General features: G+C 34.7%; 2 protein-coding genes and 1 long non-coding RNA gene across 8 annotated transcripts in view; 1 reads left to right on the plus strand and 2 right to left on the minus strand.

The window, feature by feature from the left end:
* LOC135138145 (uncharacterized) overlaps positions 1 to 5,954 on the plus strand; it is a 63,314-nt gene extending 57,360 nt beyond the window's left edge. The window contains exons 6-7 of one of the 3 annotated variants that reach the window (XR_010281987.1): positions 2,962 to 5,353; positions 5,406 to 5,954. This is a non-coding gene — a long non-coding RNA (uncharacterized LOC135138145). Of the gene's footprint in view, positions 1 to 2,961 lie in introns of all 3 variants that reach the window. The other 2 variants (XR_010281988.1, XR_010281986.1) reach the window with 2 other exon arrangements.
* On the minus strand, positions 861 to 6,011 carry LOC135138144 (uncharacterized). The gene is made up of 3 exons (XM_064068033.1): positions 5,924 to 6,011; positions 2,945 to 3,244; positions 861 to 2,628 (listed from the first exon to the last, which is right to left on the minus strand). Exons 1-3 carry the CDS (start codon positions 6,009 to 6,011, stop codon positions 2,525 to 2,527), a joined length of 492 nt encoding a protein of 163 aa, XP_063924103.1. The 3' UTR covers positions 861 to 2,524.
* A 1,232-nt stretch (positions 6,012 to 7,243) lies between these two features.
* On the minus strand, positions 7,244 to 13,385 carry LOC135138139 (uncharacterized). 4 transcript variants are annotated; one of them, XM_064068026.1, is made up of 4 exons: positions 12,472 to 13,385; positions 11,592 to 11,891; positions 11,217 to 11,340; positions 7,244 to 7,547 (listed from the first exon to the last, which is right to left on the minus strand). In XM_064068026.1, the coding sequence occupies exons 1-4, from the start codon at positions 12,560 to 12,562 to the stop codon at positions 7,463 to 7,465; spliced, it is 600 nt and encodes a 199-aa protein (XP_063924096.1). In that variant the 5' UTR covers positions 12,563 to 13,385; the 3' UTR covers positions 7,244 to 7,462. The 4 variants fall into 4 exon arrangements, with proteins under 4 accessions (XP_063924096.1, XP_063924095.1, XP_063924094.1 ...); XM_064068025.1 differs by having other exon boundaries at positions 11,272 to 11,340; positions 12,472 to 13,384; XM_064068024.1 differs by having other exon boundaries at positions 11,263 to 11,340; positions 12,472 to 13,383.
* Positions 13,386 to 17,087: the final 3,702 nt, after the last annotated feature.

The raw sequence follows: 17,087 nt of genomic DNA on the forward strand, positions 1-17,087 counted from the left end.
TTTGTGTGATCTCATGTGCGCAATTCGGACGAAATTTTAAAATATTTTTGTTTTACTATCTAAGGGGTAGACGTGTAACGAGAGTGGGTCTTTCTTTTTTGTCTGAGAGTGGAAATGCCTTGGGCAGACGACCGTGTTTGTTCTCGGCACGAGATACTGGGGCATTGCAATAAATTACTTACCACCCTAAAACCCCTCCATCTTCTACTCAGCTACCAGAACTTTGTCTTCTTCACCTTGTCCTGACTTCTGAGCGGTCACAGAGGTGCTGTGACTTAGGAGGTTGCCCCCCATCATGGGCTTTAATATTACGGTCCCCCTCTGATGGTCAGTGCAGGGATCTGAAAGAGAAAAATGTGCTCCATTGTAACGAAGCGAATTTTCGCGGGCCGGAAACCAGGAAAAGAGGATTCCTTGTTGAAGCCTTGAGTTTGGAAGTGGTGCCCAAGTGCCGTGGCCGTTTTATTTGGAACATCTTTTAGTTATGTTTCACCATAATTGTGAATTGTAGTCCTAAATAAGTTCTATTGGAACTTACCTCCCTTTAACAATTCACTGTCGTGCCTAAATAGTTTTTAACCGCGGAGCATTTGGACACTAACAAAATTATTCATTTGGGTGTAGGCCCATTTCCTTGGAAATGGAGGAGCTAAACTGCATGTGGGGGAAGAGGTAATAATTAAACATTTTAATACATATATTGAAAGAAAAAATTACAAGCATATTAACAGGATAAAGAGTAAATATGTAAGTGGAGAATGGCAAAATAAAACATGAGGACAAACTTACATAACTAAAAACAATCAAGACTATATTTAAAGCGTTGCGCAATTGTATTCCATTGTTAAAACCTGACAATCTATGAACATAACGCACGACTCTAACTAAATTTAATCCTAAAAATCATCATGCAATTAAAACTGGAAATTAATTTAGTTAATCCCTAATTCTTTGCGATACCTGCTAAACAATATTAATGTTACGTGCGTGATAAATAAACTTCGAAAACTGCTAACGCGAATTCGAGTGAACCACTTAAGTATTCAATAAATTGTTTTTGGGCAGTTATCCGCTAGATAAGTACTACAGTTAAAAACAATTAAACTAATAATTCAGTGGAATTCAAAGAAATTTTCCACTGAGAATAAGGAAAGCAACTAAAACTTAAATCTACGCTATCTTGTGAATTTAAACATGTAAAGAAAGAGGTAAATTCCTTTTCCTTTCTTTGAGTAACTAAATACGCCGAGCGCGAACACTTGTTCACGAGAAAATTAGCGGTTAAGGGACAGTCAAATAAACGAAAATATGAATAGTCACAGTCTTTAAGTACAGCTAAACGTTGAGAAATTAGTACCATAAATGCGCTAAAGCACGGTGAGAAAATGGTTTCAATTCGGAAACGCAAATTAAGGAAACATTGGATTAATTATCACAAAAAAAACGATCGGTAAATTATCAAAGAATCCTCCTCGACGAAAGGCCAAAAGTGCCAAATTCCTTTCGCCCTGGCGCTATCTTCTGTTCGCACCAAAGGTATCGAAGACCTTTCGATTAAAACGCATAAATTAAACGCTTCATATGTACGACCGAAGTTTGTTCAAAATTCAGCAAAAATAGCAAAAAAACTCGGTACGAAAATGGGCATAGTCTTCGACTGCAACTCGGGACTTGAATGAATATCACTTCCAGCGCGACTGCTTTTATAGGGACTTTTACCCATTAATCTTGTCTCCCGCGACGTTAGTAAGCCATATTTCTTCGTGATTTATGTATTACTCGGGACGCGACTTTAGGTTTTATTTCGCTGTTTTATAGGGTTTAATTTCGTTTAATTGTGGTTTCTTTTCTGACGTTTTTATGCGAGTACTGTGTCGTATATCATCGAGTTTTCCTCAACTTGCGCCATGGTTCCCATGTCGTCATCGCCACATTTTGTCAGCCTGTTGCATCTGTTTGTGAAGGCGGCGTTTTTTGATGTTTTTTATTCGTCTGCGTTTCGTTTGCAGCTGCTTTAGTTTGGATACAATTTCGGATGAAAGTAATTGCGAATGGCGATTTTTATGGTGTACGGTTCTGTACATGTTGTTTGCAGTGTCTGACAAGTGCGATGATATTTGCAATTTGCGAATATGCGAATTTTGTTCCTGCGTTCGGGGATTAGTGGTTGAGTTTGATTATCTATTTGAATGGTACTATATGCAGATTAGGACATGCGTGTTAAGTAATTATGATTTGCAAATTTTCGAATTTTGTTATGTTTTGGGGATTTGTTATTCGTCTTTTTGTTACAATTTTCTTGTGAACGAATTTAGTGATGGCTCGTCACACCACCCATAGCCAGTATACTAATAGCATCAAATGATACCTAACATACTTTTATTCATAGGAATGTTCTTGTGCACTGGTGAGGATGGTGTTGTTAGTAATCAACAAAAACCCTACTTTTTTTTAATTAGAATGTTTACAATATTTTCGTTATATGTTTGTATATAATGAATATGGTTAACGTAAAATTTGTTTGTTATACTATACTTGTATGAACGTCAAGTTGGCTATCGTACTCCTCGCAGTGTTGATGAGGGCAATCGATACGACAAGGATGTGACTCGGCGCCGTTCCAGCAGGCTAAATAGTTTAAAATGTTTGTATTTAAATATAAATGAGTAGATTAATAGATTTCCGTTAGAATTTGTAGTGTCTTAATAATACGAGCATCGAAAATGCACTTATGAGGAGTCGTGCACATAAGTTTTACTTTCACACAGTTGACAGTAGTTGCATTATGTGTGTTATGTTAAAATATCTACCATAACAAATTAATTCAACGCAAATTTTGTTGTTAAAATTGAAAATTAACCGAAAAAAATCAATGCGAACGAACCACAAAAGCGATTGCATTTTCTTTTAATGTATGGACGGTGTAAATATTATACAGACTTACTCTTCAAAATTTTCCAGGAAGCATATTTTGAAGAACATTTAAGGACCATTGTCTCCAAACCATCCTCTGCTGTTGCCACTACTTCCCCATTGTGGACTAGCTGCATTTTTTCGGAAGTGGACGCAATTTCGTATGTATAACATGTATGAGTTTTGCTTGTGAAGGTGTAGCGTTTAACATATTTAGTTTTGAGTATCAGATGAAAGTTCAAGGTCGGACAATTACATGTTATAACTATGATATTATTTTCTTTAATATCAATCAGGTCTCCTTCAAAGAAACGGATATCGCGAGCAGCATCTGAAAAATAGAAGAACATCCCAAATTGTGTTACAGCTTTACAGAAGACGTGAAAAAATGTTGAAGCAGTGAATTCGTAATGACTTAAGAATTTTCTGTGCGGTTAGTTTGAAAATTACAGTACAAAGTATTTGGGACTTTGAGAGTAGTAGGTAACGGAAATTTTACACTGCTTAGAGAGCTCGCACTTCCTCCAGTTTATTCTCTTTGAAATGTCATTTGAAGGAGAGAATCTACATTTAGTATGAAGTTCCAGTCGAGTAAATAGAGTAAACTTCGAGAAGACGCCATAGTGGAAGAGTACCTTGTATCTCCGAAATAGGGAGAACTACCACACAAGGTAAATAAAGTTTGTGTGTATTTCCAACATTCAGCAAACGTGACTATTACTCATAACTCATTACTCTGTTCCACGTATAACTTCTAGCTCTTCGAAATTTCCACCCTGGATTACTTCTGAGATTAAGCAGAATATAAAAACACTGTTACAGGCGTAAATGGTTTAAATTTAAGAATTCTAAATTCTATATCGAATTCAAACGATTAAGAGCTATTGTTAAAAAACAAATGGATAATGCCTACCAACTGTATCTAAATCATGTCCAGAGCAAAATCAAATCTGATCCTTCATCTTTATGGAGCTTTCTACATTTGAAAAATGGCACTTCTAGAATACCGGGTCAGTTAAGAGACAATAATGGAAATATATTTTCGGAACCTCAGGATATTGAGGATGCATTTGCTACTACCTTTGCCAATGTATTTACTGTTAACAACTCTACGCACATAGAGTCTACTTCTATTTCTTCAAATTCTTTCTCAATGTCTTCCGTCAGCATAGAGGATTTAATTCTGATCATGTCAAATTTATCCAACAAGCAAACATGTGGTGATGACTTAGTCTCTAATTTTTTGATACGTGATTGTAGATATGCACTTGTCCAACCTTTGTCTATCATAATTAACCAGGCACTTAAAACAAGTACATTCCCGGACCTTTCGAAAATTGCAAGAATCAGTCCTACTTTTAAAAAGGGTGATCCATCTTTACTAGCGAAGTATCGTCCTATTTCCATTCTAAGCAATTTTGCCAAAGTTTTTGAACAGGCATTATATAGTTGTACAATAATACTCGTTCGCATATCAGTTTAGGACAGCATGGATTCAGAACTGGTAGATCTACATCTACAAACCTTGCAGTGCTTGTTCAAGATCTAAGTGTTGCACTTGATAAACGAGAACAAATAGACGTAATATATACTGACTTTTCCCGAGCTTTCGATGTTCTTCCTCACGACATTCTGTTAGGCAAACTTAATAACTTTGGATTTAACTATCCCCTTCTCAAACTGATGGAGTCTTACTTAATAAACCGTAACAACTATGTATTTTACAATGGTTTTACCTCTTTTCGTTTTTTGTCAAGGTCTGGAGTCCCACAAGGCTCTAACCTTGGGCCTCTCCTCTTCAGTCTATTTATCAATGACCTTTTGGAATCTTTAAACTGCAGTATTTTAGCTTATGCTGATGATCTTAAAATTTATTCTAAAATCTCAAGTCTTTATGATGCTGAGCTTTTACAACGTGAACTTATGAAAATCGTGGAATGATGCAATCAAAATAGACTTATTATTAATATTAGTAAATGTTGCTACATTTCATATTGTCGAAAACTTAATATCGTTGATTTTTCTTATTCAATAGAAGGTACACCGTTAGAACGAAAAACATCGATCAAAGATCTAGGAGTTACTTTCGATAGCTGCTTGACTTTTGATATTCATGTTACCAACATTTGCAGTGCTGCAAATAAATCTTTGGGGTTTGTCATGAGAACTTCAAAATTTTTCAACAACATTGACGTAATTAAATCCTTTTTCTTTGCATATGTTCTTTCGAAATTAGAGTATGCCTCACTAATATGGTATCCCATATATATGTGTCAGCACATGCTTCTTGATAAAGTGCACAGGAAATTTTTGAAATTCCTTTCGTTCAAAATTGATGGTAATTATCCGGCCAGAGGTATTGAGATGGAAAGTCTTCTCCAACGACACAAGATGTCCTCTTTGATGATTCGAAGGGATCTACATGCGGCTAACTTCTTGTGTAAGCTTATTCATAACAAAATTGATTGCCCATATTTATTATCACAGATTAGATTTAATGTCCCTCGGCCAGCATCGAGATATGTTAACACCTTTCATGTCTCCACCGCCCGAACTAATATCCTTCGTCGTTCGCCAATTACTACAATGTGTCGATGTGCAGATAGATATGTAACTGATATATTTTATTCAAATTAGTTTATACTTGGAATTATGTTTTTGTTATTGTTATAATTTTTGTGTTGGTTATTCATGTAAGTAATTATTTAGATTTGTCCTGTCATTAGGGTAACCTGTTGGACAATAAAATTATTATTATTATTATTATTATTATAACAGTGAAGGACATGTCTCTCCGTAGTTTACCCGAAAATGAAAACTCAACTGTCTGAACTGAGATGTTTATAACAACGTGAATTTGCTAGGTACTACGAGTACAAAAGCGTTTTCCGGGTAACCTAGTCAGATGGAATTGTAGCTGTCCCAAAACGTCATGAAGGGTAGTGCTCCAAGTGGCAGGGAAAAACAGGTTGAAGCCTGAATCGCGCTCTGGTAATGGTTGAGTACTCACACAACAAATTTTCTTGCGTATCTATTTTTTCAAAAGTTAATGTAACTAAAGTCAATATGCTAGACAAAATCCTCATAAACGAGACCATGTTGAGTCACTATAATTTCACTGCACTGCCACAAGTTGAAGTGTGATTATTAACAAAAATAGAACAAAACGTTGTGGGTATGTTTATTTATGGCACAGTCAATGCAAATATTTGAACAACACAAAACAAGCAAAAAAAAATGTGAACTACAGTCATCGGATGCAAATATCTACATAAGTTGTTGGGATTGTATAGCGGCAAATTTAAATATGAACAAAACCAAAGTCTATGTCGGGAGTCCAAATCATAGATCACGGTTACTGGATCGATGGTTATTATCTGGGTGATACAACTTCTCAGTTTCTAGGTTTTTGTGATGTTATGATTTTCACGAGCCACAACAAACACTCAATCTCCCGCTGCAAAACCTGTTACATAATTGACCGTATCTTCCACCAGCCTTACGAGACAAACTCGAGCTAAAATCCCCCGTGCAAACATTGCCGTAATTTACCGGCGAACTTCATTTCGTCCGTTTTGTTGTTGATTTTTGATTGAAAATGGTAAGTTAAGAACAAACCAGAAAACTGTCCGCGTCGACATGCTGGGTGTTAAACAGTCGTAGATAAAATCTTATTTTAATTTAGTGTAAGATTAAAAAATATTGCAAAAAAGTAAACAATACTCACTGCGTCAAAGATAAACACCACTAAAGAAATAGAACAAATTACATTTGTTTTAACTAAGGAAAAACAGTTAAATATCTTATGTTATGCAGAAGAAAACTTAATGTCTTCATTAACTTCATTCCAACTACTTTAGAATTTCTTGTTCTTCAAAAACAGGTCCCTATTTTTACGTAACATTGGTTATAAGTATATCCTCTCTGCTTGAGATAAATATTAGGAGTATTATCGTGTACAGTAAAATTACGTGTTCATCATCATGCGACGGCATTCCGGTGGGACTAACGGTCCGGAATCTCGCCGATAACGTTGGTGGCGGCTTACCTGGGTGCCAAACCTTGAGCCGACTAGTTCACTCTCCGGGGGAGGGAGCGCCGGGGTGGCTCTCAACCTGGAGACACGGATCTCAGCTGGTGAGCGCCCGCAAAAATAAGAAAATAAAATAAAACGGCCGAAAATATTTTGAACAATAAATCGGGTTTATTCCCTATCACCAGCTACACGACTAAAATAATAAATCATACTGCTAATATTAAATAAAATAAATACAAAACGGTTTTACAAAAAAAGAATAAGACGTTCCGCACGGTCGTTCGCTCCTGGACGGCGAAAATTTGCTTCGTTACAATCATTTACAGGTAGGTATGTATACGGGGTAGTAAATTCTATTTAAGAAATAATATAAAATCTACCAACAATTTATTTTTCGAAATCAGTACAGGTCATCATTTTAACTCGAATTCTTCGGTCGGATTAGCAAAGATTATTTCTTGTCCATCGTTTCTTCTAAAAACGTTAAGTATATTATATTGCAATCTACTTCTTCTACATTGCTTTCCGTGTTTGCAGTACAAGTAGAACATCACCAGTGTTATCGAAATGGCCAATATTACAAGTACGATGTAGAGTACTAAAAAAAACAGATTAGTAAATAAATGTTTTAACAAATGACTTTATTACATAGAAAAAATACATTGCCCTATACTAAAGTGATAATAGTAACGAAGGGAGTATGAATTTAAAAAATACTCTTTGAAAGCAATGTTTATTGAGGGTGTTTCAACGGTCTGGCAGTGGAAAATCACGTAATTTATAAAAACAAATTGTGTTCAGCTTTGGTTCATAAGCTCTGAATGATACATTTTGTGAATTAGCCCGTATAATTGTGAATTCTAGGCCTAAATGAGTTCTATTAGAGATTTTTAATCTCATAGAACTTACAGATTTTTTTAATGGTCCACGATAAACGAGGGATTTTCTTTTACCAGGTCGTTGGGATGCCCGCTATAAATACTACAGTGGGTGCTAGAGTAGCTGATAATATAATTTATTTTTATTTTCAAAACTCACCACCTGTTGAATCAAGTTGGTATAACAAAAAAAAACCTATATAGTGTTATTCCATACTTCATTGGCACGCCTGTTTTTTGAAAGTTTCAATAAGAGCCCGTCATTAAAAAATTTCTTAATTTTTGAAAGAACAAAAAATGCATCGCAAAACGCGAAATCTTTTAAGTGCTAAATTGAAAATGGCACTCATTAATTGCTACCACTTAATTTTGACATTGGAACCAGCCATAACTGGAAGAAAAATGCATTAACACTTAAAGACAGTCTTTTCGGTACTAAAATATGCTCAGTACATAATATTTATCAATATTTTAAACTAGGTTTCTGAGTCCACGGTAACAACTATTTTGAAGTGCCATACAACGGGCAAACCAATTGTCTCATCGAAAAGTTCAGGGGGGAGAAAAAAAATTGCAGCATTCGAGGATCACTTTTTTAGGGAAGAGTTGGGACGGCAAATTCAAAAATACAAAGAAACAGGGCAATATTTTAATTTGGATACGCTTCTTTCATTTGCACAAAAGAATTTAGAATACACAGGATCGCGAAGTACCCTATATAAAATAATAATTAAGGCAATGGGTTTCAAATATAAGTATGAAAATCATCGAAAAATTTTAATAGAAAGACCTGATATAGTTGTTAAAAGAATCAAATTTCTGAAATGTTACCTGAAATATAAAGCAGATTATCCAGACGTTAAATTCAGTTTCCTTGATGAAACTTGGATTTACAAGCATGGTTCCCAGTTAAAAACATGGGTACATGACAATATGCACACAAAAAGCTATAAAGCCACAAAATTTGAAGGACAGCGTTTTACGGTTTTGCATGCTGGATCCTCAGAGGGTTTTATGAATGGGTGTAGCTTTCTCTTACACTCTACGAATAATGATAGAGATTATCATAAAACCATGGATTCCAGTATGTTCAAAGAATGGGTTTTAAACCAATTTATACCTAATGTAATTTGTTCATCAAATCTATCAAAAAGTTCTAAAATAGTCGTGATTATGGATAATGCCAGCTATCACTCCGTAAAATTAGATAAACCACCAACTAAGTCTTCAAACAAAATTGTCATGCAGGAATATTTAACGAAATGTAACATTGCATTTGATCCAAAATTTACAAAAAAAAATTTATGGGATTTAATTCAACCCACAATTTCACCTGATGCTCCTGTAAAATATGAAATTGATAACATTTTGAAACAGCATGACATTGATGTGCTTCGACTTCCACCTTACCATTGTCAATACAATGCAATTGAACTGGCATGGGCACACTGCAAACGTTATTATAATCAAAACATTCACGAATATACTGAAGACAAAAATCGAGTAACGCACTTGTGGTTGGAGGCTTTAAATAATTTTGATTCACAAATGTGGAGAAATAGTATTCGGCATTGTGAAGAATTAATTCTAGCAGACTGGTACAAAGAAATGGGCAATTTTCCTCTAGATAGTATTCCACCAGTCATAATATCTTTAGCAGACTCTGATACAGACGAAACAGATGATGATGAGAGGGTAACTGACGATGATGTCGCTGAAATAGAGGGTGATATCGATGCTATGTCTGTGGAATTTCCTCAAGCAACGACAAGTTTACAGGGCACTACTAGTAACCTATTATTGTTTCTTATAGCTGTTATAATCTTAACTTTTATTTTACTTTGAGTAAAAATATGACTTTTCAAAAATAACGTTAAAATTTTTGATGTCAAAAAATTTTCTAAATCAAATCAGTGCAGTGTTACCGATAATACTTTCCGCGGAAATTGCGACGTTAGCGAGTTTTTAATAAAAAAACAGATATTAACATGCTTTCTCAAATTAGGAGAGTCACACGAATGCTGTGTTTCATTCTTAGTACTTAATATTGTTTTGTGCACGAGAAGATGTGGTGCGATTTGTAAAAAACATATTGTAGTTCAGGGGCGTCTGATGCACAACGGACGTACCCCCCTAAAATGACAACGTTCACACTTGACTAATAAAAAAATCCAGAAGTTTGTGTCATGACTATCAAAACTAATTTCTTTATCTCGCTCCATTTGAATCAAATGTATCAAAACTTACATCTACAGATGTTGTAAACGGAGACCCAGGCCAAATTATAAGTCATTTAGACGTTTCGTTTACACCGTTGACATGGAAACCGCTCCTCTAGTCGCTGTGTTTTGCTGGAATCGGGTCGCGTTCGAACACTGACCGGTAGTAATAATTCAATTTTTAAATAAAAATAATGAATTCATTTGAATATTTAATACAAAATCGTCCTCTGTGTTACGATAATAAAATTGTAGTGAAAACTTTAGAGAGAACCACTCTCGATTTATTAATAAAAAAAAGTGTCCATGGCAAAACGAGAGTTGTGTCCCCTCATTTCAAAAGCTCACGAGCCGCCATTGCTGTAGTTAAATAAATATTTTTTTTTCTTTTTATGCAACACGAGTCAAATTATTATTTGCATTTGCGTAAAATGAAAATATTTGTTAGGGTCACGTGGGAGCGCTACTACACAGCGATAATATGTGATGAATAATCATCAACTCGGGAAGGTTATACTTTGCTACATTGATAGATGAGAGGAGTTATTGTGAAATATACATAAATGGGCTGCCGTGACAATTTTTTGAACTGTCCCGAAAAGCTTTTTTACAAGTATTTTATTTACATAGTGTCATCAAAATTCCAAAAACAACATAATTTTGTCAAAACGCCAATGTCGCCAGCAAAATTGAAAATAATAATAGTAATCAATTAATTATAATACGCAAACAACATCGGTATTCAATACCACACGGCCCCACTTTGCAAATTTCTTCAGTACGACACTGATTTATGTTGTTTGTGTAAAAAAAACTTTTCTGGACTTTACCTTAATACAAAATTTAAACATATACAGGGTTAGTCACGAGAAAATTACTTCTGAAAATTATTTTTACTTTGTACCATTTGATACTATCTGAATTTAAATGGAATGCTTAATCCATGATTGCTTTGACTTCATTTTAAATTCAGTTAGTATGAAGTGGTACACGGTATTAGCATTTTGGATTGCGTAAAAATAATGTTGGGAAGTAATTTTGTCATGACTAAACCTGTATGTCCATATGATAATGTTTGTTTTAGGAGTAAATATTAACTTAAATTTGACTCCACAAATGTATGCATAAACTATATTAATTATGCTTGAGTTTTAGAAATATTTTACATACTTTAAATCGATAAGGTTAACATAAAGGTTGTTTGTATGTGCTGTACCTGCATTACCACCATTACCGCCATGTTGATGACGGCAATCGATACGACAAGGATGCGATTCGAAACCTTCCCAGCAGGCTGAAAATTTTAAAATGTTTATATATATTAATAAATGAGTAAATCAATACATTTCCAATTAGAATTTGTAGTATTTTTACTTTTACGCAGTTGACAGTAATTGAATTGCGTGTTATTTTAAAATATCTATTATAGCATATTAGTTCAACGCAAATTTTGATGTTAAAATTGAAATTAACCGTAAAGAATCAATGCGAAGGAATTAGATAACCTATTGCGTTTTCTTTTAATATGCAAATATATAGACTTACTCCGTAAAATTTTCCATGAAGCATGTTTTGAAGAACATTTAAGGATCATTATCTCCAAACTATCCTCTGCTGTTGCGACTACTTCCCCATTGTGGACTACTTGCATTTTTTCGGAAGTGGACCCAATTTCGTATGTATAACATTCATGAGTTGTGCTGCTGGAGATGTAGCGTTTAACATAACCATTTTTGAGGATGAAATGAAAGTTTAACGTCGGACAGTTACATGTTATAACTGTGATATTATTTTCTTCAATATCAATCTTGTTTCCTTTAAAGAAACGGAAATCGCGAGCAAGATCTAAAAAGTATAAGAACATTATATTTTTAAAATTGTTGTGTCGCACTAATAGGATCTCGACTAAGCCAAATTTCTACCTATCAACATCCCAAATTGTGTTAAAGCTTTTACAAAACACGTGGAAAAATTGTGAAACAATGAATTCGTAATGGCAGGTATTTAGTTGAAAACTGCAATACAAAGTATCTGGAACTATATCAGGACGTAGTAACAGAATTGGAAGATGAAAACTGAACTGTTTGAAGTGATACGTTTAAAGCAGCATGAAGTCGCGTTTTTCGGGGTAAAGATGGAATTGAAGAACTGAGTCATCGAACAGAAAAAAAAAATAAACAGGACAAAACAAGAAAGGACGACAAGTCACTTAAAGGCAAAGCAGCAGCATATGACCCTCGGACAATAAAGAAAACAAACGGATTATAAAGATAAAAGATTAAACAGTGAAGAATGAGAATTAGGACGCTAGCCGTCCCAAAACGTCATCGTGAAGAGTGTTAACAGTGCCCTAACCACCCGCCCTCCAAGCAAGGAAAAACAGGCTGAAGCTTGAGTCACGGTTTGAAAATGATTGAGTACTCACCCAATAAATTTTCTTGTGCAACTATTTTTTCAAAGGTTGACATAACTAGAGTCAACACGCTTGCCCAGAACTTTACAAAAGCGATTGACATCTTGTACAACTGAGACGCCAAACGGCTTCTGACTGTTAGGAGCTAAGATTTCGACTGCGGCATGATTCGTGATTCCACAGAATTGTATTTTTTTTATACACGTTACCTCACCACAGATAAGAAGTGAAAACAACGTTTCGCAACAAGATGTCCTAAGTTTGTGATATTTCTGTAATTGTGTGGCAATGAAACTGAAAGTGTATGGCAGGTGTACTTACACCTACAAATGTACTGAAGTTTAATTTTGACAAATAAAAAGGAAATTGACGTAATACCCATCATTATGCCCACCTATTAGAAATCAAGCATAACTTAATGTCTGCTAAGAATTTTTTATTAATATGATCGTTTTCCGGAATGGGACCGTGTCAATTGAGTTTTTGGGCTCTACTTTTGCATATTTTCGTAAGTGGCATCTTCATGTCGACCACACCAGAGGTGAAACTCTTCTGGCAGCAAAGAATATAGTTGAGACTTGGTGGGGGAAACCGTCGTGGTTGAAGTTGATTGGACGGCTCTAGCCGGAGTGGGGGAGATAAATGAGCAATTTCATCTAGGGTAAATGTGGGATATATGCCCTACCTAACCTTCAAATGATTTTTAAATTTCTGTGATAGCAGTAACTGTTTATGAAAATTATCAATTAATTCACAAAGACATTTCAAACTAAAATAAAAATCATCGTTGCAATATGTTATCATTTTATTGAGTAAAATGAATTTTTTTAAATTATTTACAATTGGGATATATGCCCTTTTTATGGGATATTTGCCCCATGTTGTGAGGATATATGCCCCATATGGGGATAAATGCCGCATGTTTGATCCATGCAGATTTTCAAATAAAACTATAAAGATTATTAGAGATTTTATTAACAAAATGCATATAAAAAATAAAAAGGGTAATTCTAATTTGAGAACAAAATACTTTTTTAGAACGAAACTTCTTTGGCAACTTGGTCAATTTTCTGTCGTCTCTTTTCTATTCTACCACAAGTATTACATCGACTACCATACATTGTACATGTTTCATAAAGCCATTGTTTGCAATCTATGCACCGGATCCAGTCCACAGGTTCTTTTGTTTCTAAATAATTTTCTAGACATTCAATGCAATCTACGTTGTCCTCATTCTTGTTTTTACATTTTTTGCTTTTAATATTGTTATTTTCAGTTAAATTTCTTTTATTGGAATTAATTTTTCTTATTTTTTCTTGTTTCATGCTTTGACTTGATAATATCTTTGCAGATTGTTTTCTTTTACTTTTTTGATTTTCTATTCTTGGTAGCGGAGCTACTTCATGTAAAAATTTGGACGGAGTTTCTTCTATATTTTTAAAGCTACATGTCGCAGTTTCTTCGGAACTACTTGGCTTATCAATTTCTTTGGAAGTACTTGCTTCGTCAATTTCTTTGGAAGTACTTGTCTTCTCTTCATTTAATGATTTTTTTTGCTCTTATTATTAGTAATTTTACTTATGTCTTTTGCGATTTTTTGTTTATTAATGTTGGTGGATTCAATAGTATCAGTAAGCAAATTTCTTTTTAAGTTTACTTCGTTATTGTCCATATTAATTGCATCATTCATTCTTAATTGCATATCAGTTTCATTAAACTGAAACACATAATTGTCGTCGTTTTCAACAAAGTTGTCATCTAAATCAATATCTTCAATTTGTACATCTTCAATTTGAAATTCTTGTGTTTGCGGTTTCCCTAAATCTTCTACCCCAGAAGTTGAATTTGGATTATTATCGGACACTTGAAAGAAGTAATCTGGTATAATATATTTGTTATACGGAAATATTCCAGTGGCTAAAAATCCAGAAGTGGCATTGTTGATTGTTGCAGCTTTTTTCCACGCTGATCCAATTAGTTTTCCAATAACATTACGGTTTATATTTTTATCTTTACTTGAAAGCATGAACATTTCAGCTTCTTTTTTGTAAAAGGTCTTCAATGGTTTGAAGAAAGATCGATCCAGGGGCTGCAGAGCTTGAGTTGTATGACTTGGTAAGCATAACATAATAATACTATTTTGTTCGGCGTACTCCAACATTTCATAGTTGCTACAGTGGGAACTGTGCCCATCAAGAATTAAAAGAACAAAACCTTCGGGTTTTCGTGGGACGAATACTTCTTTTAACCACTTTAAAAACAATTCGGCATTTATAAATGACGATTGTTTATTCATATACAGGGTGTCTCAGAAATAAGTACATTAATTTTAACCAGTAACAGAACTCGTGAAACGGAACAACTTTTTTATCTAGCATTTTTTCGAAAACTCAAGTCGAATTTCGAATTCTCCCACCCATATATTCACGAGCCGTCTATGTTCACCTTAAATAATAACTCAAATAATAACAACACTACAACAATGAAGAAGGTACCCTAGCAACCGTTTTGACACTGACAATCATTTTTATGTCAATGTTTTTATTAAACGTTGTCTCTTTAAAGTTTGTTTGGCACAGATTTCTAATTTATAGACGAAATGTGTTGAAATGGCTTTGTTTTCAAATCTGGAATGCACCGATATCGTTTTAACGTACGGTGAAGCTCGGGGAAACGGCACTCGCGCCCAACGAATTTTTTCAGAAAACCTCCCAAATCGTCGTCTGCCAAATGTGCGCAGTTTTAAGAACGTTGCAGCATTTTCGAGAGTACGGATCTTATAAACCGGCACCTCAGGATCGGGGTAAGTTACGTAGTAATAGAATTGCTAATATTGAAGAGGCTGTTTTGAAGAGTGTCGAAGCTCCAACGGGCATTAGCACGCATCACTGTCTAGTGTGATGTATCGGAGAGTAAGTAGTATTTGGAGGATACTCAGAGAACAAATGTACCCCTTTCAGGACCAGAAAGTTCAGTTATTGAAACTAACAGATTTACCACGTAGGCAAAACTTTTGTAAGTGGGTTAATAGAAAAATAAACGAACAAGCAAATTTTGTATCTCTTATTCCATCAACTGATGAGGTCGGTTACACGAGGGAAGGTGTTCAACATCCACATTTGGGCCGATGAAATTCCATACGCCATTAGGGAGCAGGATTTTCAATTTCTCTCTAAATGTTTGTCACATTGACACGATTAGGAAAATACGTATCCTAGTAACTGTTTTTTGACCATACATTATTAATTATTTTTTAAGACCCACCACTGACCCGGAAATGACCGGCATTCAGGCAAGACTTCTATCATTACGGGTACTAAGACCAAGTAATGATATGCATTGATTAGATTAACAGAACAACTTTCGAGATTCTAGAATTACAGCATACAAATTAGTCTGCTATTATTCTCTAATCTCACCCCATCCCCAAAAGTCTAGCGTAACTACCGACCATTTATCCGCGCATCACTTGAAAATTGACCTACACTACTCTGACCTACTGGTGCTAACCTAATCTGACTAACATGATCAGACTGTTCAAGAAACTTACGAACAATATGACATGTTCCTAACAAAACAGCTTTTTGAATTTTGATAATTATTGAATCATTCAAATGCAAAGACTTTAAATTCTCAACTAAGCTATTTGGAACTACACCTACATTAGAGATAACTAGAGGTACAATTGAAATTTTTTTAAGATTCAACATGGATTTCATTTCTATCGATAACTGTAGATATTTTGAAATCTTGGTGTGGTATGTTTGAATAATGTTGTTTGTGTTGGGAACAGCAATGTCAATGAGAATGGCTTCGTTCGTGTGTTTCTTGATAAGTATGATGTCTGGTCTGTTAGCTGTAATGTTTAAGTCTGTAAGTACTGTGAATTCCCAGTATAATTTGTATTTGTTATTTTCAAGGAACGGAGATGGAATGTAAGTGTAATACGGTGTCGTATCTTCGATTAAGTTCATAAGTGTTGCTAATTCTTTGTGGATGATTTTGGCGACGTTGTCGTGTCTAGCTTTGTAGTCAGTTTGTGCTAGGATGCTGCAGGAAGAGATTATGTGCTGGATCGTTTCAGGTTTTGCTTTGCAGAGGCGACAGCAGTCGTTTTTTATGTTCGGATCTTTGATGATGTATTTTTTGTAATTCTTGGTATTGATTACTTGGTCTAATAATTATATAATAATTATTAGTGTCCATGGGTGACTAAGGATCCATGAGCGGGTAACCTTAATTGGGATATAACTTTAACAATTTTTAACTTCATAATTAAAAAGTTTTTGACAAAACTCTACTAAAAAAAGTTGTTGAGTTCAGTGAGCTCTATAACCGATTAAAATTAATGTACTTATTTCTGAGACACCCTGTATAAATCCGACGATGGAGGCATTCCTTCTAGAATGGCAGAATTTTTTCGTACACCTTTTAATATTAAAACTGGTGGTAGGAACGTACCCTCTGCATTAGCACATGCTATGACTGAAATACTTTCTACCTTTTCTTTAGATGTGATAACATGTACGCATTTACTTCCTTTTTTAGCAACCACTCTATCCGGTTTATTGTTAATTTGAATGCCACTTTCATCCATGTTGAAAATGGATCCGGGTTTATTAAACAAA

The sequence above is a fragment of the Zophobas morio genome, unplaced genomic scaffold (genome assembly GCF_036711695.1).
Source record: "Zophobas morio isolate AGI-343-1 ecotype UQ-CSIRO unplaced genomic scaffold, CSIRO_AGI_Zmor_V1 ptg000030l, whole genome shotgun sequence".
NCBI classification, from domain to species: domain Eukaryota; kingdom Metazoa; phylum Arthropoda; class Insecta; order Coleoptera; family Tenebrionidae; genus Zophobas; species Zophobas morio.